The sequence below is a fragment of the Ornithorhynchus anatinus genome, chromosome 14 (assembly GCF_004115215.2).
Source record: "Ornithorhynchus anatinus isolate Pmale09 chromosome 14, mOrnAna1.pri.v4, whole genome shotgun sequence".
NCBI classification, from domain to species: domain Eukaryota; kingdom Metazoa; phylum Chordata; class Mammalia; order Monotremata; family Ornithorhynchidae; genus Ornithorhynchus; species Ornithorhynchus anatinus.
Genome location: NC_041741.1, coordinates 38,436,605 through 38,462,958, shown reverse-complemented (window position 1 = coordinate 38,462,958; position 26,354 = coordinate 38,436,605). Strand labels below are relative to the sequence as shown.

Below are 26,354 nucleotides of genomic sequence, written 5' to 3'. Positions count from 1 at the left end.
CTCTCCAGGCATAATGTTGTTTTTACAGTTTTGTTTATTGTTTTTAAAATACTTAATTTTAGTAAGTGAAATTAAGGCATTTTTCCATTGGTTTTGGCAATCTGTTGATTTGAATATTTCACTGTCAAACCTGTTGAAAAATGAATCCTCTGTTTTGATATATTTCCCAGACTTTGTTTGCCCATGCCAGTTGACGTGGTATATACTTGGGTGAATGGCACAGATATTGAGCTGCTTAAAGAATTACGCCAAGTCAGAGAACAGATGGAGGAAGAACAAAAAGCAATGAGGTAAAAACTGATGCAAACATCCTGAAAAACGACTTCTAGTGCAAAAAGTGAGATAATCATATGCATAAAATAGCACTTACCCCTTTCCCTATTATTGAAATAATATCAAAATAATGAATATTGAATGCTATTGAATAATGAAATAATATTGAATATTGAACTAATATTGTAATATTGAAATAATGATGGAAAAATTCTTCCCATATCAGTGCTATTGTATTTTTTTAAGTTTGTAATGAGTAGGAATAAAGCTTTTGTCTTTATATTTGCTATTAGTCTTTGCCGTAATTACAGTGGAATGATTCTATTTATAAAGACCACTGCAAAATGTCAGTTCTCTGAATTAAGATTAAGACCATTAATTATCTAGAATTAATTTACTTTTTTTTTTTTAAAGAGAAATCCTTGGAAAGAACACAACTGAACCAACTAGGAGAAGGTAAATATTTTTAAGGAACAGAAGTTGAATTTGACTTGCCTCAAATAACTGATAGAGTGTGGAGTAGTGTACTTTCCTAAAATTCCACTTCCTCCTTGAAGCTTTTCCAGCTGGTTGGAAGGATGACTGTGATGTATCTCCTGACTTGTGATGATCATGACAGTGTTTTTACTCACTCTTCCCCATTAATGCCTTGCCCTTTTGCTTGCAGGAAGTACCACACTATCAGGAAAGAGTGCTAAAAGAGTTGTTTGGGGCATGAGGAAAGGGCAGATTTTAGCAATGAACCGACAGGATTTGGTGACAGATTGAATAAGAGAGTTGACTCAAGGATAATGCCAACCTTTTGGGCTTGTGAGATGGGGGGGATAGAGGTGGTGTTAGGGAAAGATGGCAGGAGGACAGGGTTTGGGTGGTAAAATGAATTCTGTTTCGAACATGTTCAGTTTGAAGTATCAGTGGGGCCCCAGAATAACAATTATTATGCGGTAAAATGTCTTGACTGTATTAACTATACAAATATATAAAAACTACTGAAAATTGTTACTCAAATCATATTTTTAAGTGTCTGATTTTTCCAGGGAAATTAAACATTTCATAATTCTTTTCCAGCGAGAAGCAATTAGAATGTTTGCTGACCCACTGCATTAAAGTGCCAATGCTTATCCTAGACCCTGCCCTTCCTGCCAATATCAGTCTAAAAGACCTGCCATCTTTTCATCATTCGTTGCATTCTGCTAGCAATGTATTCAATGTTGCAAAACCAAAAAACCCGTCAACCAATGTGTCGGTAGTTGTTTTTGACAACCCTAAGGACGGTAAGATAATTTTCATTAATATTCATAGTTTTTTTCTTATTCTATAAAAAACGAAGCATTACAACTTTGTGAAGCGATAAACTCTAAATTTACATAGGCATTCAAAAATGTTCCTGCAAATAAGACTTCAAAATTGGTGATGATATGGTAGATAAAAATATATTGTCTGTCACTTTATGTAGTCCCCTTTTTTTTCAGAGCTTATTTTAAAATAAATTCTTCTTATTTTGGTTTTTCTTTTAACACTAATGGTTTAATTTTGCTATTCAGTAATCCTTGTGAATGGCTATTTTCTACAGTGTATTTGATGCACCCTCTAATTGAAACATTAATATTTCAAATAATTTGAGAAGAGCAATTATTTTTAAAAGTCTGCTGAGAAATAGCCCAAACTAGTGGAAGGAGCATGGACCTGGGAGGCATGAGTTCTGTATTCTAATTCTGATTCTGCCACAGACTGACAGAGGGCAAGTTGCTTCTTTACATTTCAATTTCCTCATCTGTAAAATGGGGATTAAATACCTGTTCTCTTTCCCCTTTAGAATGAGCCCCTTGTGGAATAAACTCATTGTGTGCAGGGAGCGTGTCTGTTTATTGTTGTACTGTACTTTCCCAAGTGCTTAGTACAGTGCTTTGCACACAGTAAGCACTCAATAAATAGGATTGAATGAATGAATTTTCTTGACTGTACCCCAGAGCTTTATATAGTTCTCAGCATATAGTAAGCGCTTACCACCACTATTATCATTATAATTAGCAATAAGAAGAAGATATTATGGGCAGGGATCACATCTACCAACTCTGTAGTATTGTACTTACCCAACTGCTCAGCGTACAGTAAGCACTCCTATTCCACTGATTGATATGATGCACTGGAAAAAAATCTTTAATTCATAATACAAAAGACATAGTTGAGTATAATGAAATTGTGGCTTTACCAAGGTAGAATATTTTATCCAATCAATCTCTAGGACTTATTGTGCTCTTACAGTACAATAGAGTTATTAGACCCAATCCCCACCCTCAAGGATTTTATAGACAGTAAGCTCTTTATGGGCAGAGAACATGCCTGCTAATTATGTAGTATTTTACTCTCCCAAGTGCTTAGTACAGTACTGTGCACATAGTAAGCACTCAAGCGCTTAGTACAGTGCTCTGTACATAGCGCTCGATAAATACCACTGATTGAATAAATACTATTGATTACAATCTGAGAGAAAAAAGACTAGTCTTTCGGCTGTGATTTGCACTTTTTCCAGAGCACTTATTTTATCTTTCTCTTTTCAGAAACAATTTAAGATTTTTGAATTGTAAATTTTGAATGAAATAAAATATGAAAAATTCTCATAACTGCTATTTTACTGTCCCTGTGTTTCTAGTTGAAGACGCCCATGCTGGAATGTACAAAGAAAGTAGCAAGCAGGCAGTATGGAGGGGCTATTTGGTATGATTTGGCTAAGTAAATTACGTCTTAAATTTTGCTGATTAAAGTATAGAAATTGAAATGCAAATCCTTGGCTTTGAAAATATTTTACCTAGGGGAGAAAAGTAAACTCATTGCTAACTAATATCAGTTTTAAGAATCCTGACACTTTGTTTGAAACTTGAATCGAGTACAGTAGTATAATAAATATTTGGGTTTTTGTTATTTCCCCATTAATCTGATTTTTTTTTCTATTTTGCAAAGTATGAAAATTCTGCTTTGAGTGATTAAGCATATTGGGTGAAGTTATAGTAAAGACATGCAAATCACCTTTTGTTATAGCAGCTGGACATTTTTGTCCCATGAGCCTTCATTTACCTGAATTTAAATGCCCTTCTAAACGTGGGAGAATTGAATAAACTCCTATTAAATAAATAGAATAAAAAGTGGGAGAGTGAATTTCAGTATTTTTCCTCACTCTAGACAACGGATAAAGAAGTTCCCGGCTTAGTGCTACTGCAAGACTTGGCTTTCCTAAGTGGATTTCCAACAACATTCAAGGAAACAAATCAACTAAGAACCAAATTACCAGAGAACCTGGCCTCTAAAATAAAACTGGTAAGACTGTACATGGGGGGCATGGTAGTATTTGGAATGGCAAATAATTTATCTTCTCCAGTAAAGGTTTTGAAATTTACAGCAGAGCTTGTAGATTAAGGTCTTATAATTAACCACTAGATGGAGATGTAGCTTTGATTTTTCAGGCCCCCAGTTCTTAATAATGTTGGTATTTGTTAAGCGCTTACTATGTGCCGAGCACTGTTCTAAGCGCTGGGGTAGACATAGGGGAATCAGGTTGTCCCACGTGGGGCTCACAGTCTTCATCCCCATTTTACAGATGAGGGAACTGAGGCACAGAGAAGTTAAGTGACTTGCCCACAGTCACACAGCCGACAAGTGGCAGAGCTGGGATTCGAACTCATGAGCCCTGACTCCAAAGCCCATGCTCTTTCCACTGAGCCACGAGTTCTTAGGTCCGCATCGCTTATACTCCCTTTTTTCCCCCATCTAACTAATTTTAATGTCCATCTCTGCCTCTAAACTAAGCCCCTGTTGTGAAGAACAGTTCCATTGTGAAGAAGCAGCATGGCCTAGTGGATAGAGCATGGACCTGGGAGTCAGAGGACCTGGGTTCTAATCCTGACTCTGCCCCTTGTTGGCTATCTGAAGTCACTTCACTGTGCCTCAGTTACCTCATCTGTAAAATGGGGATTAAGTCTGTGAGCCACAGGTGGGATAGGGACTGTGTCCAACCCACTTATCTCGTATCTACCCCGGAGCTTAGTACAGTGCCTGGGACATAGAGAAGCAACGTGGCTTGGTGGGAAGAGCACAGGCTTAGGAGTCAGAGGTCATGGGTTCGAATTCTGGCTCTGCCACCTGTCAGCTCTGTGACTTTGGGCAAGTCACTTGACTTCTCAGTGCATCAGTTACCTCATCTGTAAAATGGGGATGAAGACTGTGAGCCTCACGTGGGACAACCTGATTACCCAGCGCTTAGAACAGTGCTTGGCACATAGTAAGCACTTAAATACCAACATTATTATTATTATTATTATTAATAACAAATATCAATATTATTATTATTATACTCTCCCAAGTGCTTAGAACAGTGCTTAGTACACAGTAAGTGCTCCACTGAGTAATTGAGTTTCCCACAAAGTTTCCTAACCTTTGTGATCTTGTACTTGTTCAGTCAAAGAATAACATTAATGAGTGGGATCTTCCATGCATTAAAGTTTTGTTGGAGTTAGGATGACAATATGCATTTGAAAGTTTTTTTAACATGTAATTGTAAATATGGAAGGGAGCCAGCTTCTTGTATTTTCCTTTGGGAGACTAATTTCATATGCAATTGGAAATACTAGAGGGAAATACCCATTGTGTTTGGCAAGTCATGATTTTTTATACCTTAGTCTCTTTTAGATTGTCTCAGTGTGTATGTGGTGGGCTTTAGTGATGCCCATTTTAAATTTTCTTGTGAATATTGTAACAAGTTGGAAAAAAAAACTTGTCAACTCAGAGGCATTAAAAGATATTCTGAAAATCAAACCCAGGATTTGAGAACTCCTCTATTAGAGGCTTAACTCTTCTTTCCAACTTGCTTCTATCTTCCCTTTATTGAACACAGAGAAAAAAGTGAGTAGTTTGGAGTTTCCCATATTGTTCTTTGTTTCAAAGTCAATTTTTATCCCAGTGAAGACTAGGGCATTAAAAGTCAGGAAGTAACTACAGTGAATAAAAGCACTACTTTTATCTCTTCAGCCTTGTAATCCCAAAGAGCCAGAATTGATTTGGAAGATTCATTTGCCAATTCTCAACTTCTCCAGTTAACTCAGGTGGTTGAAGTGATTCATTCCTTCTGTAGAATCACAGTTGTGTTTCCAGAATTGGCCCATTCAGTTTGAAATCTTAATTCTATTTCTCTGTGTCAGTGGGGAAAAAAATGTAACTTGCTACAATTCACAACAAAACATGCCCATTTTTGCCTCCTTCTCTGCCTCATGTGCTCAGTACCTGTCCCTCTCCCTCCCCCGCCTACACCATTTCTTTGGCTCTGTGGAGAGGTGGCTATCTCTTATGCAGTAGCAGGAGCTGATTTCTGGTCTGAGAGATATCACTGCCCAGGTTTCTCTTCAGGTCCCTATTTTGATTTTAAGTACAGACCAACCCCATGGATCAACTAAATTATGGTCCTTGAAAATGTGGTGGTAGCACAAATTAATCTACCAAGGATTACATTTCCCCGTAGGCTTTCACGTTACAGATTACGATCTATTCCAGAATTACTAGAAAAATGATAATGTGGCTCTCCCAGCAGACTCAGCACCTGTTGGGGGGGGGCTCAGCAAGCGGTGCCAAAGCAGAACCAACCTAAGCCTTTGAAGAGAGGAGCCCGGCAAAGGCTCTGGCTTCAGGAGATGGATGGAAAGCAAGCATGTTTTCTTTTGACCTCATCTCTGTGTGCTTGCCAGAATTGGATACCCTGGCATCCCCAAGGCTTCCTATTTAGGAGATGTAGGATTTGGGATCTGATGCGGAATGGCACTGCATTGTACTTCCATGGACTCTGATGTCAGAGGATTCGGCACACCATATTGACAGGAGTGGAAATTTGACCTCTGGCTTCAGAAAGGTCAAATATACATATAGTTTTCAACAATATAGATAGTTTTAAACAGTATTCTTTTATTTATCTTTGGGGGCAGAGATAAAGAGGGAAATAAATTTTCCTATTTTTCTTATATGTATGCACTGTAAAAATTTCTGTAGTGTTTGGATTGTTTTCTGCTCACTGGCCTTTCAGATTATTTGGTTTTATAGATTATAATCATCATGGTATTTATTGTACTCTCCCAGGCATTTAGTACAGTGCTTTGTACACCCCAAGCGCTCAGTAAATACGATTGTTTATTCAACTTCTGTTTTATGCCAAGCACTCTGCTAAACCCTGGCGTCAATACAAAATCATCAAATTGGACATAGTCCCTGTCCCATATAGGATTTACATGCTAAAAATAAAAGGTGAGGAAGAAGAGTCAGAATTTACTTTTACATACTTCAATTCTTGAAACTGCATCCTAGAAGGGGAAAGGAGGAATATTCCAGGAGAAGGTGAGGATGGATGTTTAAAGATGTATGTTGATTTGGAATTGAAACCACTGTAGACTCCAATGAATATTTCATAATGAGCTTCTAGAATTTCTTTTGACATTCATGTGTCCTTTAAATAAAGTACACACCCACTAATGGCAGCTTTGCAATTTATAACATTCCTGGATGGATAATCTTGGAGACTGCTTGCTACAAATCATAACTATACTTCAGTTCTACAGGATTGAAGTCAACTGATATGTTCAAATGAATCTGTTGAAGGTCTGAAATTGATCAGATTTTTCTAATGACAAACTTAAGTCAGATTGAAAGGTATCAAATAACAAGAGTCAAACTATTGACAGCTTTAAAATGTCACAAGCGTGACAGCTGGGCTTCTATTTGACTGCCAACAGATGGGGCAAAAAAACTGTTCACTGAAAGGGAAAGAAAAGGTCAGATTTAATCAAAAGTAAAAATTAAATTGAAACATTTATATGATGGAAAGGGTTGTTTGGCTTCCCAGATCAACATAAATTTAAGTTAGTTGGGATGATGATGATGATGATGGTATTTGTTAAGCGCTTACTATGTGCCAAGCACTGTTCTAAGAGCTGGGCACTATACTACTAATAATGATAATTGTAAGTGTGCTATTTAAGTATTGAGCACTGGGGTGGCTACAAGCAAATCAGGGTGGACACAGTTGCTGTCCCACATGGGGCTCACAGTCGCAGTCCCCATTTTACAGATGATGTAACTTAGGCACAGAGAAGTGAAGTGACTTGCTCAAGGTCACCCAGCAAACAAGTGGCAGAGCCGAGATTAGAGCCCAGGTCCTTCTGACTCCCAAGCCCATGCTCTGTCCACTAGCCCACGCTGCTAGTACTCACTCCTTTAGTATACCCCAGCAGGGATGTAAGGGTCAAATGTGCAATAGCAATAGGTTTTTTTATGACACAAGGCACAAATGATGTGCTATATTTAAGGGAACCTGAAGTAATAAACCTTCTAGTGATGGTGATGAAAACTACGGTACCTGTTAAGAACTTACTGTGTGCCAAGCATCGGTTAGTACAGATTCAAGTGCAGATTCAGGGGTAGACTCAAGCCGTGCTCTGCACGTAGTAAGTGCTCAATAAATACGATTGAATGAATAATCAGATCAGACTCAGTCCTTGTCCTACAGGGAGCTTACAATCTGTGTTTAGAATGTTATGGATATAAAATGATTGGATTAGTTTCGTAGGTGGTTTATTCTTTTAAATTATGAAGTAGAAACGTAACCTAATTCAGTTGATTTTGGCTTCAGTATAACAATTCCATCTTTACAAGTTATGTTTGCTGTCAAATATACCTTTTTATGTAAGCTTCTTTTCCTCTGGTTCATTATGAAATTAGATATTCAGAATAAATGGTGGAAAGAGAAGTCAGTTATCAGATGAAACGATGAGTTCTCTACTAAGAAATGGCCTTATAATAGGAAATCACATGTGAACTGGCAGAGATCCACAAATGAATTATTTTTAGTCCCTTTTACAGCTTATAGTTCTAAGTTTGCCTAGATTAGACAATTAAAATATATGTTTTAAACTTCTTCCCCCTTGTATATGCAGCATATGATTCTGCTTTAGCCTTTTCAGCCACACACATCAGTTGTTTCTTGTAGTATGAACGACAGCTATAGTCATGCACATGTGACTGTATATATAAATATATTCCTTAGAACAGAGACTCAGGAATGAGTACATGATTACTAAAATATCAAAATAGCATATCAAATAAGGGGGAAAAAGTGAGGATGTATTTTTAATAAGCATAAACATATTTTCTTTGTAGTATAATATAAAATAATTCCTAAAGTCATTACAAAGTTAATTAGTAACCAGTTATTTTACTAACATTTGGGTCTTATTATTCATATATTATTTCAAAGAGTGGAATCTCAGAAATAATAATTTCTTTTTAGGTTTTCTTTTGTAAGCTGACCTTTTCTTGAAATTTTTGCTGTCACATAGAAAAAATGAAACTAGAATAGGTCAAAGGTAAGTTATTTGTCTTTTATGGATGCTCTTAGAACTGTTGAGAAATGTTTTATTATTGTTTGCTTTGCTTAGTTGCAGCTATACTCAGAGGCCAGTGTAGCCCTCCTACAACTGAATAACCCCAAAGGTTTTCAAGAACTGAATAAGCAAGCGAAGAAGAACATGACCATCGATGGAAAAGAACTGACACTTAACCCGGCTTACTTACTTTGGGATCTTAGTTCCATCAGTCAGGTAAGTATTTTTTTTATAGTGTTTGATAAATACTTACTATGTGGCAGGCACTGTTCTAAGTGCCGGGGTACAAACTAATCAGGTTGGACACAGTCCATGTCCCAAATGGGCCTCACAGTCTTAAGCCCCATTTTACATATGAGGTAACTGAGGCACAGACAACTTGGGACTTGCCCTAGATCACCCAGCAGACAAGTGGCAGAGCCAGGATTAGAACCCAGGTCCTCTTCCTCCCAGGCTCACCCTCTTTCCACTAGGCCATGCTGCCTTGCCATAATGAGGAATGTTAGAATATTTAAAAAGAACAAAAACAAATGGAACCCCATTATTTTTGGCAGTTAATATGCAACAGTTTGACATGCTGTAACTTACAAACTGTGAAACTAATGTGTACTACGTAAATGTACATTTTTGGAATTTTGAATTTGCTGGAGGAACTGAGGAGTATGAGTTAGAGAGAAGGGGTGGGTGTGAGCCTTTTATTTTTAATTGTGTATGGTGAACACTTACTATGTGCTGAGTACTGTACTAAGCTCTGACAGATTTAATCAGGTCCAACACATTCCCTGCACTACCTGGGGCTGACAATCCAAGGAAGAGGAAGAACAGTTATTTAGTCATATTACAGATGAGGAAACTGAGGCATAGAGAAGTTAAGTGACTTGTCCAAGGTCAAATGCAGCAGAAAAGTGGTGGAGCCAAGATTACAACTAACGCCTATGCTTTTTAAACCAGGCCATCTGCTGCCCATGTATCTTATGCAATAATTGACTCAAAGGAAGCAGAGGAAGACAGTCCAAATGAGAGAGATGCCTCTTTCCACCCAGTCACTTGAGTGTGTTCTCCTTATTTTGCAAGAAAAGGAAAGTGGAGCCAGCTGAACTCCATTCAGAGGAGCAGACAGATTATTATGCAAAGAAGTCTCCAGACTTGGAGCTAGAATTTTTTTTCTCTGGAGTGAATCTCCAAGTATAAGGGAGTCAGTTGAGTAGGAAAATAGAGCACGAAAAGATTTTTTACCTCACGGGCAAGTTTCCAAGAATGCATATTCTGTAAGTCAAGGTGAAACTCTAATAGTATTGTAATCAGTATCATAACAGTACTGTAATCAGTTTTACTGACTTAAAACTAAAATTTAAAAACTAAGGTACATAATTATATTTAGAGTAGCCAGTTACTTTCAATGGATTATTTAAAAAATTCTAAAGTAAATTTTTGTTCTTTTCATGATTCAGAACTGCCTTGTGGTCCTCTTCAAGTACTTCATATAAAGCTAAGAAAATGAAAATCCAGGAGGGGGTAAAAATGCCAGTAAAACAAATTTAAAACCAAACAATAAAAACACACTTCATTTTTAGAACATATTCAGTTTCTTAGAAGCCACAAGGACTTTTGTTTTGGTATGTTGGTGGAATAATAACAGTAAAAATTTTCTGATAAAGTTCTAAAAGCATCTTGCTCAAGTAGGAAAAATAAAAATAGAGGCAAATTTCATATGTTCCATAAGGCCTTAGTAGCTCCATTTAATAAAATAACATATTCCTCTTTTCATTCTGTCATTAAAGGTGGGTCCAATGATTTCTGTATTATCACTAGGATGTAGAATGACATATATTAAAGCCTTTAGTGGTAAATCTAACTATAATGGGAATTGCTGGTGTAATGTGAATCTCTTGAATATTGCCATATGCCATATGGTCATATAAATTACCCCCTACCAGGTTCCCCATTGTTCAGTATAATTTCCAAATGTAGTTGCTTGCTTCATCCTCTACTGAGGTAGTTGCAGCATAGTATTTTCTTATCTGTTCGGGCAACAAAGGGAAATATTCACTAGACGTTTGAGTAATAAAAATTATGGGCCACGATAATAGACTCTTCCACTGAAAACGACAGATAAGCCTCGACCCTGAGGCTGCAAGATTTTTTTTTAATGTGCAGGACCCATTTTTGATCAAAATGGCTATAGCTTTATGCTGATGCTATGCCAAGGTGCCCTGATGGTCTATAATGACAAACTACTTTTTTTGGTTTTTCTGCATCTTGGCCACAGTAACACTTTTTATGTATAAAATGCTTTGGTATTTTCTGTGGACTACACAAATGTTTTTTAAATTTGTTTATATTCATATGAATGAGATTTATGCTACTCACAAAGACCCAAAGTATTAGAACTTTTTTAAAATGCTGAAGCTTAAGTCAAAATATGTAAGTTTTCAGTTTTCTAGGCCCTGAGTGATACTTTTAAAGCTTCTGAAAATTTTAAAATTGCTTTATTATAGAAGCAGTTTAATCCCAAAATATTTAGCCAAATTTAAATGTTATCATCAAATAATTTTGAGCCAATTTTATTAGCTGAAGGATTAGTAAGATATTGTCTTTAGAAAGTTTCCTCTTCTCTTCAGTTGTGTTTTGACTGCAGCCCAGCTGTTGTATTCGTTAAAAAATCCAGGCCAGTTTAACATTGATCTGGATATTTCAATAAATAATGAAACCATTTGTTTGTCAATGCGTAAATCTACTTTAAATCTTAATCTTGATAGATTTTTTTTTTTTGAAGTCTAAACAGGATGAGGATATTTCTGCCAGCCGTTTTGAAGATAATGAAGAGCTGAGATACTCATTACGATCAATAGAGAGGCATGCACCATGGGTTCGAAATATCTTCATAGTCACCAATGGACAGATTCCATCCTGGCTGAATCTTGATAATCCTAGGATAACTATAGTAACACATCAGGTAAGAGCAAGCAGAAATAGATGTTTCAGTTGCTCTTCATTAGTTTTCATTACGATTCCTTTATGCCTATGAAGTACAACCTCTCTTTGGACCACAGAGAGCCTGAATTAATGAGCAATGAACAGGTGGTAAGAGGCATCACTCAGATTACTTATTTTTGAAATAAGCAGGCATTATCATCTAGAAAATCTGAGTGACAGAGGACTAGGCAGGAGATGAGTGAAGGGGCACTCTCCCTTTATCCCTTCCCGTTTCTCTCTCTTTCTCACCCTACATTTCTTTTATTCCTTTCCCAGGATAATTTAAGTATCAGAAAAGTTTGCAAGTTCCACCTCCCAAAGCAAAGAGAGCAGAGAGTGTTTGTAACTTATTTTTAATGTCTGTCTCCTCTGGCAGGGATCACATCTACCAACTCTATTGTATTGTACTGTTCAAGCACTTAGTTCAGTCAGTCAATGGAATATTGTGAGCACTTAATGTGTGCAGAACACAGAAGCACTTGGATGAGAACAACACACAACAGTTGGTAGTCAGGTGTCTCCCGCCCCACCAAGGGGCTACTCCTATGTACACAATGAGCCCTGGATAAATGTCATTGACTAATTGATAGGAAGTTTTAAACTTCCTAGCCTGACTTCTTTGACCCTTCTTCCAAGACACCTTTTGCTCTTTTGTTTGTGGGCTTTCCTCTCTATTTCCCAGCCCCCTGGCCACTGGCCTTGGCTCTGCCTGCCTTGTTTCCCAAAGAAGTCACTTTCTGTGCCTAAATTATTCAGTAAGTATTCGTAATATTTTTACAGGAAATGCCAGCAGTCTTACCCTTAGCATGTCCCTGGGGCATATGGTGATTTTAAATTTTGATCATAAACTTTTTTGAGCTTGGCTTAATTCTAAATCTGTCATGAAGTATTTCTATTTAGAGAGTTACAACTGGTACTAGCATGAGACCACCAGAAAGGGGAAAGGGAATCCTTTGGGTGCAGAGGACTATGGGAGGCTTTCCTGTGGGGACTGCTTGACTTCATGGGGCTTTAGAGACACAGTTTCAAAGGACTGGAAAGTGACAACTTATTACTCTAGCTGAATGTTCCTCCTTAAGATGAGGGTGGGCTCTTCTTATTTCACCTCCATAGTTGTTAACAGGGGCACCATTTATAGCGACGTACTTGGAGCCATAATAGCCCCCATGGAATTGGAATTGTGGCAGCAAAGCTAATGACTTTGAGGCAGGGTAGGCCTCCTCCCCTTGTAGGAAAATGGGGGGGATAGCTGAAGTCACAGTCATTTTCTTCATTAAATTAGTTTTATCCTGTCCCTTGGCTTACTGGGCCCTGTCCAGCTGAGGCATCAGTGGGGAATGGTACTCTGTGAATCCCTGATTGTTTTTCCTGGATGCCTCCCAAATCCCATGTGGTTCTCATATCCCCCCACCTCCTTGCCCCCAGAACTTCATCCCAAATTCATTTCCATGCTCACAGAGTGAAAAGTTAACATCCCTGGGTGTTGTCAGCAGACTTACCATAAGGGCCCATTGGAAAATAGACTTTCTCAAAACTAAATTTGTCTGTACTTGAAGAGTATATATGCCAATGTCTCCTACAAAAAAATTTTTTTTTATATTACCAATAGGAGGTATTTCAGAATTTGAGTCATTTGCCTACTTTTAGTTCCCCTGCTATTGAAAGTCATATACATCGCATTGAAGGCCTGTCTCGGAAGTTTATATATCTAAATGATGATGTAATGTTTGGCAAGGATGTTTGGCCAGATGATTTTTACAGTCACTCCAAAGGTCAAAAGGTGAGTTCTTGGACACAAAGGTGATTAGAAATTGTTTTTTAAAAAATTTTTTAAATGCCGTGATCAATCAGCCAGTGGTATTTATTGAGCACTTACTGTGTAAGTAAGTACTCAGCCCTTGGAAGAGTACAACAGAGTTGGTAGATACGGTCCCTCCCCTCAACAAGCTTACAAGTCTAGAGTATATAAAATCTGTATTAAAGCATTAAGGACCACGAAACATTTTCAAATAAATTTTTCATTATTAGTCTTAACTGCAGATTGGATCACATTTTGATTGTATTTTAAGTATTTTTCTTATCAGGCGCTGATTGTATAGCATATTCAATAGATGAGATTACTAAAATGATTGATATTGTTCAGCCTGAAAGGTTGTGATTGTGTTCAGGAGCAAAAGTGGAATTCCTCTTTGTTTCTTTTCTTTCCCAATTTACTGTAGAAACAAAAGGTTTGAAGGTGGCTTTAAAAGCCATCAATTTCATCTCCCAGCCATTAAGCAGGGTTGCCCTAATTTTTCAAAACATATTAATTTGTATTTTATCCCTATACTTTAAAAGGATAATGGAAAATGTTATGTATTGTAGGGATTGTAGTTCGTTTCACATATATTTCTTTCTCTAATGCATGAATATAAATCACTGCATTAGCTTGGGAGCAAACGGGGCTTCACTTGATTACAGTCCTCTAAACTGTAAGCTCACTGTGGGGCAGGGAATGTGTCTATTATTGTATTGTACTCTCCCACTCACTTAATACAGTGATCTGCACACCCTAGGTGCTCAGTAAATACAACTGAATGAATTAAAGAAGCAGCATGTCCTAAATGGAAAGAGTATGGGCCTGGGAGTCAGGGGACCTGGGTTCTAATCCTTGCTCTGCCACTTGTCTGCTGTGTGACCTTGGGCAAGACATTTAACTTCTCTGTGCCTCAGTTGCCTCAAAGGTAAAATGGAGACCAAATCTTACTTTTTCCTACTTAGACTGTAAGTCCTAAGTGGGACAGGGACTGTGTCCAACCTGATTACCTTATATCTATCCCACTGCTTAGTTCAGTGTTTGGAACATAGTAAGGGGCTAAACAAGTCTCAAAAAAAATTAGGTAGTTGATGGAGTGAGGTAAGGATGATCTCTTTTTGCATAAAAGAGCAGGTATTAGAAACTAAAAGTTCAATTTGAGCTAAAAGCTCGTCTCCAGACAGTAAGCTCGTTGTGGGCAGGGAACATGCCTACCAATCTGTTATAATGTAACTTTCTCAGTGCTTAGTACAGTGCTCTGCACATAGTAAGTGCTCAGTAAATATGATTGATTGAGGCCTCATCAGGTTTTTAATATGTAAGTTCAGGTCAGTACTAAACCAAAGAAAATAAATGAAGAATTTCTGACTTTTATATGTGGGGATTGACTCTTGTATATTCTGACAAATTTTAGAGTTTTGTATCTTAATAGAGGATTGTCACTTTATAAGATGAACCACCAAATATTTTATGTATCTGTTGCTTTACAGCCTTTGAGGTTGAAAATCAAATGATTTTGAAGATGATAGTAACACACTTGATATTTTGTCTGCAATTAGGTTTATTTAACTTGGCCTGTGCCAAACTGTGCTGAGGGATGTCCTGGTTCCTGGATTAAGGATGGTTACTGTGATAAAGCTTGTAATAATTCAGCTTGTGATTGGGATGGAGGCGACTGTATTGGTAAGGATAGTTTTACTTTCTCTGAGTTTCTCCACTTCCATTTAGAGATTCCTGATTTACAAATGTGAGCAGTTTCTTGGAAATACCAGGCAAAAACAGTCTGTTGGCAGTCTGTAAAATTTACTGCTAAGCGATTCTATAAAATTCAATTATCATCTTGTTTTTAAATAGTGTCCCAGTATATGAGAATTTGAGTTTTAGAAATGCTGCTCTTTTTTTCTTTTTCAGAATCTATCACTATTTTCCCTCTTTGTCTCACTCTACCTTTTCCTTTCTCTTACCTGGGGACTTCCAGAGATGCAGAGATCCCAGTGGGATGAGGTTGGTGTAGGCACACAGGACTGGAGAGGTGGAAAGATATGGGCACATGTGAGGCCAGGGGTGGATACGCAGGCACATGTGCATGGGTTAGGGAAGAGGAAATGCAGACAGACAGACACATACACCCCTCCCCCACTCCACTCCCATGCTCTAGCGGGGACATCCAGGGTTGAGACTGAGGTGGAAGAGACTCCTGACCTGAAGTCTTGCACAGAGGCTCAAGGTTCCACCTCACCCCATATTTTCCATTGAAAAGAAGAGTGGATGACATCAATTCTGCGGGGCCAGTGCCCAACCCCAATATTGATACCCTCATCCTCCTTTAGACCATCTCTTGTGGGGCCCATACATAGCCTTTCTGGCTTTTTAGCCACCCACTTTTCTTTTTTTTCCTCTAGACTCTATTGCTTGTTTCACCAGTATTCAAGGACTGAGTCCTCTAGGGCAGGCTTATTTTTTTGAAAAAAAAAACCATTTCCACCCAAAGATCCAAATGTCCAAAGGATAAACCTAAACTTTGTTTCAATTAGTGTTTTGTTGGAAATGTAGATTTCCTTAATATACCTCATACCTGCCCTGAGAACTAAGCCACTAGCACATCAGCCTTACTGATACCTGTTCAGATTTTTTCTGGCCCCATCTCCTCCACAAGACACCACTGCCATTTAGGAGACCCTTAGGGCAGTCCCTAGATTCCAAGCAAATTTGTTAAGAGTGAGGGAGTCATTGTGAAGCCATTACCAAACTCAAACAATAGCTGTCAAACAGGGAGACTCCAAGGCCAATCAGCGCTTCATGAGAATGCAAGTCTTTTAATTAAACCCCCTCGCTTATATGATTCACAGGTTTTAGATCATCCTTACTAACTTGCCACAGAAAGCCCTATTAGCAAATCACCCTCATTTTAAATGAGTTGCCATTATTAACTATTTGTTAATGAATATTTGTTTTATTTTGTGTAAACTCAGTCATAGACTTTCTACAATCTCCCCAGTAGGGTTGGTGATAATAGTGTTTTAGGCCAAAGGAAGAAGAACCTTCCTGGGAAGTGTCTCAATTATGGTGACTTATATGAGTTGTTCTTTATACCATCAAACAGCAAAATGTGAGAATCAGTAGACAACTGACTATTTTTCAGTAAACAGTGCAGCAATAATTGAAGTCTTTCGTTTCCCCCCCTTTCAGGTAACAGTGGAGGTAATCGCTATGGTGCTGGAGGTGGCGGCACTGGTGGTGTGGGGAATGGCCAGCCATGGCAGTTTGGCGTAGGGATAACCGGAGTCTCTTACTGTAACCAGGGATGTGCCAATTCCTGGCTTGCCGATAAATTCTGTGATCAGGCATGCAATGTCCTCTCCTGTGGATTTGATGCTGGTGACTGTGGACAAGGTATAAAGTTAGCCAGGCGCTTCTGTCAGAATAACTTCTCCCTTTAGACTCTTAACTTCCCCCTCTTGACTGTAAGCCTATGTGGACGGGAAAGGTGTCCACCAACTCTGTTACATTGTGCTGTTCCAGGTGCTTAGTACAGTGCTGTGCACCCAGTAAGCGCTCAATAAATATGACTGAATAATGTGAGAAGCAGCGTGGCCTACTGGAAAGAGCATAGACCTGGGAATCAGAGGACCTGGGGTCTAAATCCTGCTTCTGCCAGTTGCCTGCTGTGAAACCTGGGGCAAGTCATTTAACTTCTCTGTGTCTGTTTCCTCATCTATAAAATAGAGATTAAATCCTACTCTCTCCTGCTTTAGACTGTGAGCCCCATATAGGACTGTGAGCCCCATATAGGACAGGGACTGTGTCCTACCTGACTACTCCAGCACTTAATACATAGTAAGCACCTAACACGCAGAAAAAAGCATGAGTTCTTCAGAATTATGTATTTTATGTGACATTGTTTATACTGCCTTTCGTTTGATTGTATTTGAGAAAAAATCAGATTGACCTATGGCCCAGGTTTAGGTGGCTAAGAGATGGGTAAATCACAGGAATTGATAGAAAGAGGAGACTTGTTTTTCCTATTTCACTGGTCTTTAAATTTCCAAGAATATGTCCATAGTTATCAAGACTATAGGGAAAGAGTAATTATGGGAAAGTAAATTGATAAAGATAAAGGTATATAAGAATGAAAATGTGGCTTACAAATGGAATCTCCACTGGAATAAATGCCATTATGCCAGAATGCAGTGTGATTTTTTGTTTTAAAGCTTAAAACCTGTAAACCTCTGACGGTACTACATAAATGTTAATATTTCATCAGGAATTGATGTTAAACATTATCAAAAATTAAATATTTACAGTAATATTTTGAGTACTGTTGAACTGTAAAGCATTAAAAGTAGAGAGAGAAGAAAGTCGAAAGAACCCGGCTTTGGGAGTCAGAGGTCATGGGTTTGAATCCCGACTCTGCCACCTGTCAGCTGTGTGACTGTGGGCAAGTCACTTAACTTCTCTATGCTTCAGTTCCCTCATCTGTAAAATGGGGATGGAGACTGTGAGCCTCACGTGGGGCAATTTGATTACCCTGTATGTACCCCAGCGCTTAGAACAGCGCTCTGCACATAGTAAGCGCTTAACAAATACCAACATTATTAAATTACAATGGAAAAAATAAAGACATTTGGGTTTTTATTCTAGATCATTTTGATGAACTGTACAAGGTGACTCTTCACCAGAATCAGACTCACTACATCATTCCAAAGGGTGAATACCTGCCCTATTTCAGTTTTGCGGAAATAGCCAAAAAAGGAATTGAAGGGGCCTATGATGACAATCCAATCATTCGTCATGCTTCTATTGCCAATAAGTGGAAGACCATTCACTTGATCATGAACAGTGGAATGAATTCCACCCTATTACATTTCAATATCACATTTCAAAATAAAAATGATGAAGAGTTTAAAATGCATCTAACAGTGGAAGCTGATACAAGAGAGGAACCAAAACCAAACACAACTACACAGAAGCCCGATGCGGTTTTGGTGAATCCGACAACATCTTTACCAGAGGCTGAAATCCTGTTTGAGGATATTCCTGAGGAAGAACGTTTTCCAAAGTATAAGAAACATGCAGTTGACACCACGGGAAACTCTCAAGAAAAACTGAGAGTTCCCTTGGTAAATATTTCAGTCCTTCCAGAAGAAACTCAGTTGGTTTTAAGAAACCTAGATTTAAAATTGGAAAATGGTGACATCACTCTGAAAGGATATAACATCTCTAAGGCTGCTTTACTGAGATCATTTTTAAAGACTGCAGAAGAGACAAAATTAAAGGTAAATCAAGTTATGGAAAGAGAAGAAAGAAATGACAGTTTGAAAGACCCATTGGGGAAAAACAAATTGTATGAGCTTCACAAAAATCTCACTGGGGAAAAATTAGACAAAGGAAAATTTCAGGGAATGAAGTTTCTTTCCAAATCTGTAGACTTAACAGGTACCAGTGTGACAATGAAAGTGAACAGCCAGCCCCAAGAAAGAATTCCAGACCAAAACAATAAAATCAAAACTGCTTCTGCGCCTACAACTCAAACAATTAGAGAAAGAGTTGGAACTGAAAGAAAACTATTAAGTGTGCTTATTCCTTTGGAAACCTACATGCCCAAAGAAAATGTGGAAAAGTCACAGGACAAAAGAAGGGTAAAAGAAAACAAGGGGCACGCCAGTGAAATAAGTGTCAATAACATATTGCCTGGAAGAAAACTGCAGTATTATATGGAAAGCTATCAGGGTTTCTTGCCTTGGGAAAAAAGAAAGTATTTCCAAGACCTTCTTGATGTAAGTAACATTTGGTCTTTTTCTACCTTTCCTTCCAGAGGGATGGAGAAGGGGCTGTTGTAAGAATGCTTTGGGTGTCTTTACTGTTTAGTTAGGGTTTGGAGGAGATCAAGGGAGAGGATTAATCCTTCTCTGTCTCTAGGCAGGATAGCCTTTAAAGGGATGGTTCCCCGGAACCAGGGGAAACCACTCTAGTTGATTTCTGAGAATTTGCAATTAAGTTGCCGCATAGTCTCTACAGATGAAGCTTCCGTTTATTTCACCACATAGTCACATCCTGAGATTCTCAGGCTATTTTGGGAGCCCCTATTTTCGTATCCAGGTGTTTTCTTGATTTGGTATATAATTTTCTGTGCGCTCTCACTGCCTTTTCATTTTCATTTCTTTCAACGTAAATATGAGTTTTTAACCATGTGAACAGACATGCAACAGTCACTTTCATTTTCCAAATCAAAATTGTAATACTCCAGAAATTCCAACTTGGCGAGACATGATCTCAACAGGGGTAGTGGCAAGTTAATTGGAATTGCATTAATGATGGAAGCTTCTGGAATATCTCATTGAGTTGTGCTCCAGAAATTGTGGGGCAATTAATCACTGGATTTCACCAGTCAGCACCCTCAAACGCTGGGATCGCTTCAGAATCTAGGCCAGACGGCTTCCTTCTGGACCAGAGAATCCATAATGTATTTGGAGAGTTTTCTTGGTTTGCCTATTGAGACTATTGGTTCAACCCAGTCTTTAACACTTCATTTTCCTATTTTAAGAAAGTATATATGGATTGTTCATCCTTCCCATTGCCTTTTCCTTCCTGTAGGATGTGGTCACTTTCCACTTGGCTAGTACAATATTTCTTCTCATTAGCTTTCTGGCAGCAGGCTGTCTCCACTTCAATCTTTTCAAAGGTACCAAGGTCATTTCTCATTCCTGCTGTCCCTATCACAGACCCCTCTCTTTCTGAAATTTTGTAGTGGTTCCAGTCATGCCTTCCCTGCTTATTTCATGTTATCACTTGACCCACTCTCTCGTTCCAATTAGACTAGCTTAGCCCTGTTTCCTGACTTCAGTCCTCCGTATTTCATCTTTGCTGTCTTTCACAGAACAGCAATCTTTTTGTATTCTGGGCTGCATCACTCCAATCTTTCAGAACCTAATTCATGACCAGTTTCTCCCAAGAAATTTCTCACACTTAACCTGATCACTGAATTCCCTTTCAGATTGGGTTTATTGGTATTCTTTTGTATTCTGCATCTGTCTTTTATGTAGTAACTGTATGTTGTTGGTATTGTCTGAGTGTTTACATTATTTAATATAGACTGTAAAACCCTTGAGGTAGACTTCTTCTCTTTTATTGCTTCCATCTCCCAACACCTAATGTGGGGCTGTGCATCTCGTAGATGGTTATAAATGTTCACTATTTTAAATAGATCTACACCTGTCAGGTATCTCAGTCAATAATAATTTCATAGTTGATGAGTATGTCACTTATTACAAAATGAAATTTTGTTATCAAGTTGAGACATTTTTTTGACTCCTCTATTACTCCATAACTGGAAAAAAAAACCAGGTTTACTGTGAAGGGTTTTTTTTTTCATAAAACAATGTTAATTTTCATCAATTTCCTATGATCATCTAGATCTTGAAATATTTGCTTGCTTCAACCTTTTCCATTTATAATTTCCCCTTTTAGAAATGGACATTCTATTTCCTTTAAATACAAATCATCAGGGCTAATTTATTTGAACAATGTATATAACAATTTTTTAAAAAATCAGTGCATTTCGCTTTAAGAATGCAATCTTATATGCTCTTTTTATTTTAGGAAGAAAAGGCATTAACTAAACAGATGTCATACCTTACTGATAGTAAATATATCAGAAGACAACTAAAAGATACATTTGCTGATTCCCTCCGATACGTAAATAAAATTCTAAATGGCAAGTTTGGATTTACCTCACGGAAAGTCCCCGCTCATATGCCTCACATGATTGACCGCACTGTTATGCAGGAACTACAGGATATGTAAGTATGCCTGCATTACTTCAGTGCTGATGTAATTCTAAATTGATAGATCGGCTGTGTTGATTCCTATTAACATTTAGCGAGTACACATTAAGGGTAGCGTTTGAGAAAAGGGAATATAGAAGTAATCTCACTTCGCTCTCCAGGTGTGGTCCTTTCCAACCCCCCAATCATCCTTTTGATTTTGATGTTAGTTTTTTGCCTCCAAAGCACTGACTTTACTGTGGATTTTTGGACAGGTTCCCTGAAGAATTTGACAAGACATCAGTTCACAAAGTACGTCACTCAGAAGACATGCAATTTGCCTTTTCTTATTTCTATTATCTCATGAGTGCAGTTCAGCCACTGAACATTTCCCAAGTTTTTGATGAAGTTGATACAGATCAATCTGGCATCTTATCTGACCGAGAAATTCGCACATTGGCCACAAGAATCCATGACCTGCCACTAAGTTTGCAGGTATGTTTTCCCAAGTTGTGACCCGAAACAGCATAATATTGAGTTTCCTCTTGTTGTAGTTCAGACCTCAGTTGTCTGAAAGGCAGATTAATTTTTTTTAAATTGCATTTTGCTTTGTTATTTTTAACTAGGTCAGATATTTATAGTATTCCTACCTCGGTTTTGGCAAAATGTTATAAAGTAGTGATTAAGTGGCTAATTTTTTGCGTCAGCATTAGATGATCAGTTTTTCAAATTAGAAAGTAGGATTTCAGAGTAGTATGATACAGTACTTTTGGATATATAGGAGAACCTCTTGCTTTTGTTATATTGTGCTCATAATAATAACTAGTGTAAATTTTGTTTATTTTTAGGATATTATTTCAATCACTATTGATAAATTTCCTGTAGAATTGAATGTTATTAATGTCATTCCTGAAACAAACTATGCTTATTTCTTATGGTAGGATTTGACAAGTCTGGAACAGATGCTGATAAATTGCTCTAAAGTGCTTCCTGTCAACATCACTCAGATAAACAACATTCCGCCAACTCAGGAAGCATACTATGATCCCAATCTAGTAAGAAAATTTACTGTGGAAACATTTCTCAAATTACTTTAAGAATGGTAAATTGTATTTTGATTAGCAAGAACTGAATCAGTAATTCCTGAATAATGACTACCAATAATTCTTTGTGGGCAGGCATCATGTCTACCAACTCTGTTGTACTCTCCCATGCTCCTTGTGAACTAGGAAAGTGTCTACCAGCTCTGTTGTATTGTTCTCTAGACTTCAAACCCGTTGTGGGCAGGGAATGTGTCTGTCTGTTGTTATGTTGTACTCTCCCAAGTGCTTAGTACAGTATTTTGTACAGAGTAAGCACCCAATAAATATGAATAAACAAATGAATACTATCTTAAGCTCTGCCAGCTCTGTTTGTGTACTCTCCCAAGCTCCTTGTGGGCTGCCAGAGTGTCTACCAGCTCTGTTGGATTGTACTGTCCCCAGCACTTGAGTGCTCTGCATGTAGTAAGTGCTGATGTACGTCAAAGAGATTGTTGATATTAGTTGACTTCAGAAATCTGAGAAGCGACAGATTTTTCCAGAATCAGCTACTGTGAGCCCCATATGGGACAGCGACCGTGTCCAACCTGATTAACTTTTTTCTTTAATTAAATATTATTTAAGTGCTTTCTATGTTGTTATAGTTCAAACCTCAATCAGTTGTCTGAAAGGCAGATGAATTTTTATTAATAGCACACTTTGCAATTAAGTTGCCACACAGTCTCTACAGATGAAAGATTCTGTTTATCTCACTACATAGTCATACATGTCCTGAGATTTTCTCTTCAAGTATTTTGGGAATCCTATTTTCATATCCAGGTGTTTTCTTTGATTCAGTATATAATGTTCTGTGATCTCTCACTATCTTTTCGTTGTCATCTCTTTCGCTCAATATAAATGTGAGTTTTTACATGTGAACAGACATGCAACAGTCACTTTCATTTTCCATTCAAAATTGTAACACTCCAGAAATTCCACCTGGTTGAGACATGATCTCAGCAGGGATAGTGGGCTAAGCACTGGGGTAGATACAAGCTAATCAGGGTGGGCACAGTCCATGACCCACATGGAGCGCACAGTCTTAATCCCCATTTTACAGATAAGGTAACTGAGGCACAGAGAAGTTAAGTGACTTGCCCAAGGCCACACAGCAGACAAATGACAGTCAGGATTAGAATCCAGGTTCTCTGACTCCCAGGCACATGTTTATCCATTAGGCCACACTTCTTGTCTCTACCTTGTATCTACCTCAGGGCTTAGAACAGTGCTTGACACATAGTAAGTGCTTAACAAATACCATTTAAAAAAGAGCCCATCTCACTGTTCTGTGAAATACTAGAGCTAAGGAAAATGAGCTAGAAATTTTAGCAGAGATATTAATATTAGAAATAAAGATGGGCTTTTTGACATAGGATTTTATAACTTAGGGAACAGAATTGTCTTTCCTAGAAGTTTTCCAGAGATGGAAATTTTGTAACATCACAAGACTGCTTGTCTGAGTGATTTAGATGAAGTTCTGCCTTTTTTTTTCCCCACAGAGTCCAAAAAGGAAATGCTTTTTTTAATCTAACTTCAAAATTTTGTATCTCTCATTCCTCTTCTTTGCTCTCTTGCCCACCGCCAATTCCTGTCCAACAACCAAGATGAAAAGATATGACCATATTTCAATTGTAAATATTTTTCATCAAACTAAAATGAAATCTGACATTTTATTAGAAAAATTTGACCTTCATTAAAAGAATTATGTTCTGGAACTTTTATGTTTAGAAATTCCAAAATCAAAACTTCTACTGTGCCTTCGGTTCTACTATAATATGCGGGGTTTTTACATGATTCAGATATGATAGACTTAGGGATTGTTCTTCCCACAACACCGTTTTGTTCTGGTATAACATGATCCACAAGTTACACAAGTTGGGTGTAGGAAGAATCATTTATACGCATATGTCATGTCAATCTACGTGAGATGCTGCTCTGCCCCAGCTTTCCCCCACTATACTACACACTATTTTGTGTTTCTTTGTGTTTTTGCAACTTAAAGTAATTCAGTAAAATAGCCCTGGGTTCCTTGGGGTGGGGAGAGGGGTGTGTGTGTAATTTTTAACATCTGGTTCATTTATATTTTCTCACAGCCACCAGTGACTAAAAGTCTAGTAACCAACTGTAAGCCAGTTACTGATCGAATCCACAAAGCCTACAAAGACAAAAACAAATACAGGTATGTAATTCTTTTTCTTGTTTTCAATTAACTTAAGTACTATTTCGGAATCCTTTCAATCTAGAGAGGTGGAAAAAAACAATCTCCTAAGACCATCTGGTACTTGAGGAAATGAGCAAACTAAAGAGAGAAAAGCAGTTGTAGAGCTAAATTAATAACTGAGCTTTAAGAAGGTAACGTAAGCATTTTCATTTAATATTTTAAGAGAGGTGGAGAAGATTAATTTTAAGGCAGCAGTAGTATAATTAGTGGACTTGGGATTCAAGGCTTCTTTGTTCTTTCCCTGTTCTTGTATTGGCTCAGTAATTGGGTGGCACCTGTAAAATATTAATGGAAATAATGATTCTTGAGAGAATTATTATTTCGTGGCATTTCTTTACCATCAGCTATTTATTTATCGTACACTACTTAGAGCAGAGTAGTGAAGTTAGTTCATTTATTCGGTGATGTTTATTGAGTGCTTGTTATGTGCTTTGATGTGGAAGAGTATAAATGGGAAGCAGCGTGGCTCAGTGGAAAGAGCCCGGGCTTGGGAGTCAGAGGTCTTGGGTTCGAATCCCGGCTCCACCACTTGTCAGCTGTGTGACTGTGGGCAAGTCACAACTTCTCTGTGCCTCAGTTACCTCATCTGTAAAATGGGGATGAAGACTGTGAGCCTCACGTAGAACAACCTGATTACCCTTTATCTACCCCAGCACCTAGAACAGTGCTCTGCACATAGTAAGTGCTTAACAAATACCAACATTATTGTTATGATTAATTAGATAATGGTCCCTGGCCTATACAGGAATTCACAATCTTCATAATGGGGAAGGTAATGAATGATATTGTGAAGATGGAAGCACGAGGAAAGACTGAAGTAATGCAAATAAGATATAAGAAAACAGGGACAATAATAAAACCAATAACAATTAGAGTGTAATTTGGCTGAAAGAGCAGTTTTTATGTTTTTTCTAACCCAGCAGGTAAATTCAGTCAGGCAGGCACAGTGCTAAGCACTTAGTACAATGTTCTGCACACAGTAAGAGCTCAGTAGATAACATTAATCTATTAGCAGTTGATGCTGCTACTGTACTGGACAGCAGGATCTAGGAAATACAAGCAATAAATTAGGCATAATTATTGCTCTCAAAGAACTTATGACCTAAGGTGGAAAAAAATATGTAGAAGTGATCAGATGGTCAGCATTGCTGAAATGTCAAAATATTAGGCATAAGAAGAAATAAAATGTCTAAAGATAGGATAGTGAGTGGCTTCATGGAATGGTAGGTAGGACCTCTTAAAATTTAAAAAACAACAAATTTATACCTTAGAAAAGTATCAAAGGTGTTGTTTTTTTTTCCAGGGCATAGATATAACTTTGGTTGCATGTTAACAGGTTCTGGGCCATCAAGTGTCCTCATGAGTTCTCTCTGAAACCCTCTTTCCTCTTGGCTTTGGTCAGTTAGCTTAATATATTTCAGATATGCATCTTTGTCATTCTGGACATCAGGAACGATTTATGGAATTGAGTGGAGTCATCCTGTTTATTAAACAAAAGGCCGGGTCTGAGTCCAGGGGTAAAAGTAAAAAATTATTTTTCCCAGACAGCATGTGTGTATTTGAGGTAGCGGGAGGATGGCTGCTGGTTCTATGTATGATTCTTGAGCTTAGAAGGCAGCACTTTCCTCACTCGCTCCTTCTCCCTCTCCTTCAATTGTGCAACCCTTAGAGTTGCTGGAAAGCCCTAGTGCCTGGTGTCTCCCTTCGTTACCCCCAACAACTGCAGCTGCCAGAACCAAGCAGGAGACCTGGAGGGCAGCTCCAGTGGACTGCTACTAGGCAGGGTGGGAGGATAGAGGGGGAAGAGAGTTTGCACTCCAGAGGGAAAGTAAA

At 38.1% G+C, this 26,354-nt stretch overlaps 1 protein-coding gene and 1 long non-coding RNA gene across 3 annotated transcripts in view; one reads left to right on the top strand and one right to left on the bottom strand.

The window, feature by feature from the left end:
• Positions 1 to 26,354, top strand: part of GNPTAB (N-acetylglucosamine-1-phosphate transferase subunits alpha and beta) — a 54,613-nt gene that overhangs the window by 21,047 nt on the left and 7,212 nt on the right. For both annotated transcript variants that reach the window (XM_029078941.2, XM_029078940.1), the window contains exons 3-17: positions 171 to 290; positions 688 to 729; positions 1,342 to 1,547; positions 2,927 to 2,991; positions 3,454 to 3,588; positions 8,742 to 8,903; positions 11,464 to 11,643; positions 13,273 to 13,443; positions 15,018 to 15,141; positions 16,648 to 16,851; positions 18,100 to 19,235; positions 21,058 to 21,257; positions 21,497 to 21,716; positions 22,163 to 22,276; positions 24,394 to 24,479. In XM_029078941.2, coding sequence (XP_028934774.1) covers positions 184 to 290; positions 688 to 729; positions 1,342 to 1,547; positions 2,927 to 2,991; positions 3,454 to 3,588; positions 8,742 to 8,903; positions 11,464 to 11,643; positions 13,273 to 13,443; positions 15,018 to 15,141; positions 16,648 to 16,851; positions 18,100 to 19,235; positions 21,058 to 21,257; positions 21,497 to 21,716; positions 22,163 to 22,276; positions 24,394 to 24,479 — 3,152 coding nt within the window. In that variant the 5' untranslated portion in view covers positions 171 to 183. The remainder of the gene's footprint in view (positions 1 to 170; positions 291 to 687; positions 730 to 1,341; positions 1,548 to 2,926; positions 2,992 to 3,453; positions 3,589 to 8,741; positions 8,904 to 11,463; positions 11,644 to 13,272; positions 13,444 to 15,017; positions 15,142 to 16,647; positions 16,852 to 18,099; positions 19,236 to 21,057; positions 21,258 to 21,496; positions 21,717 to 22,162; positions 22,277 to 24,393; positions 24,480 to 26,354) is intronic.
• On the bottom strand, positions 24,644 to 26,353 carry LOC120638805. The gene is made up of 2 exons (XR_005660763.1): positions 25,788 to 26,353; positions 24,644 to 24,796 (listed from the first exon to the last, which is right to left on the bottom strand). It is a non-coding gene; the product is annotated as an uncharacterized LOC120638805 (long non-coding RNA).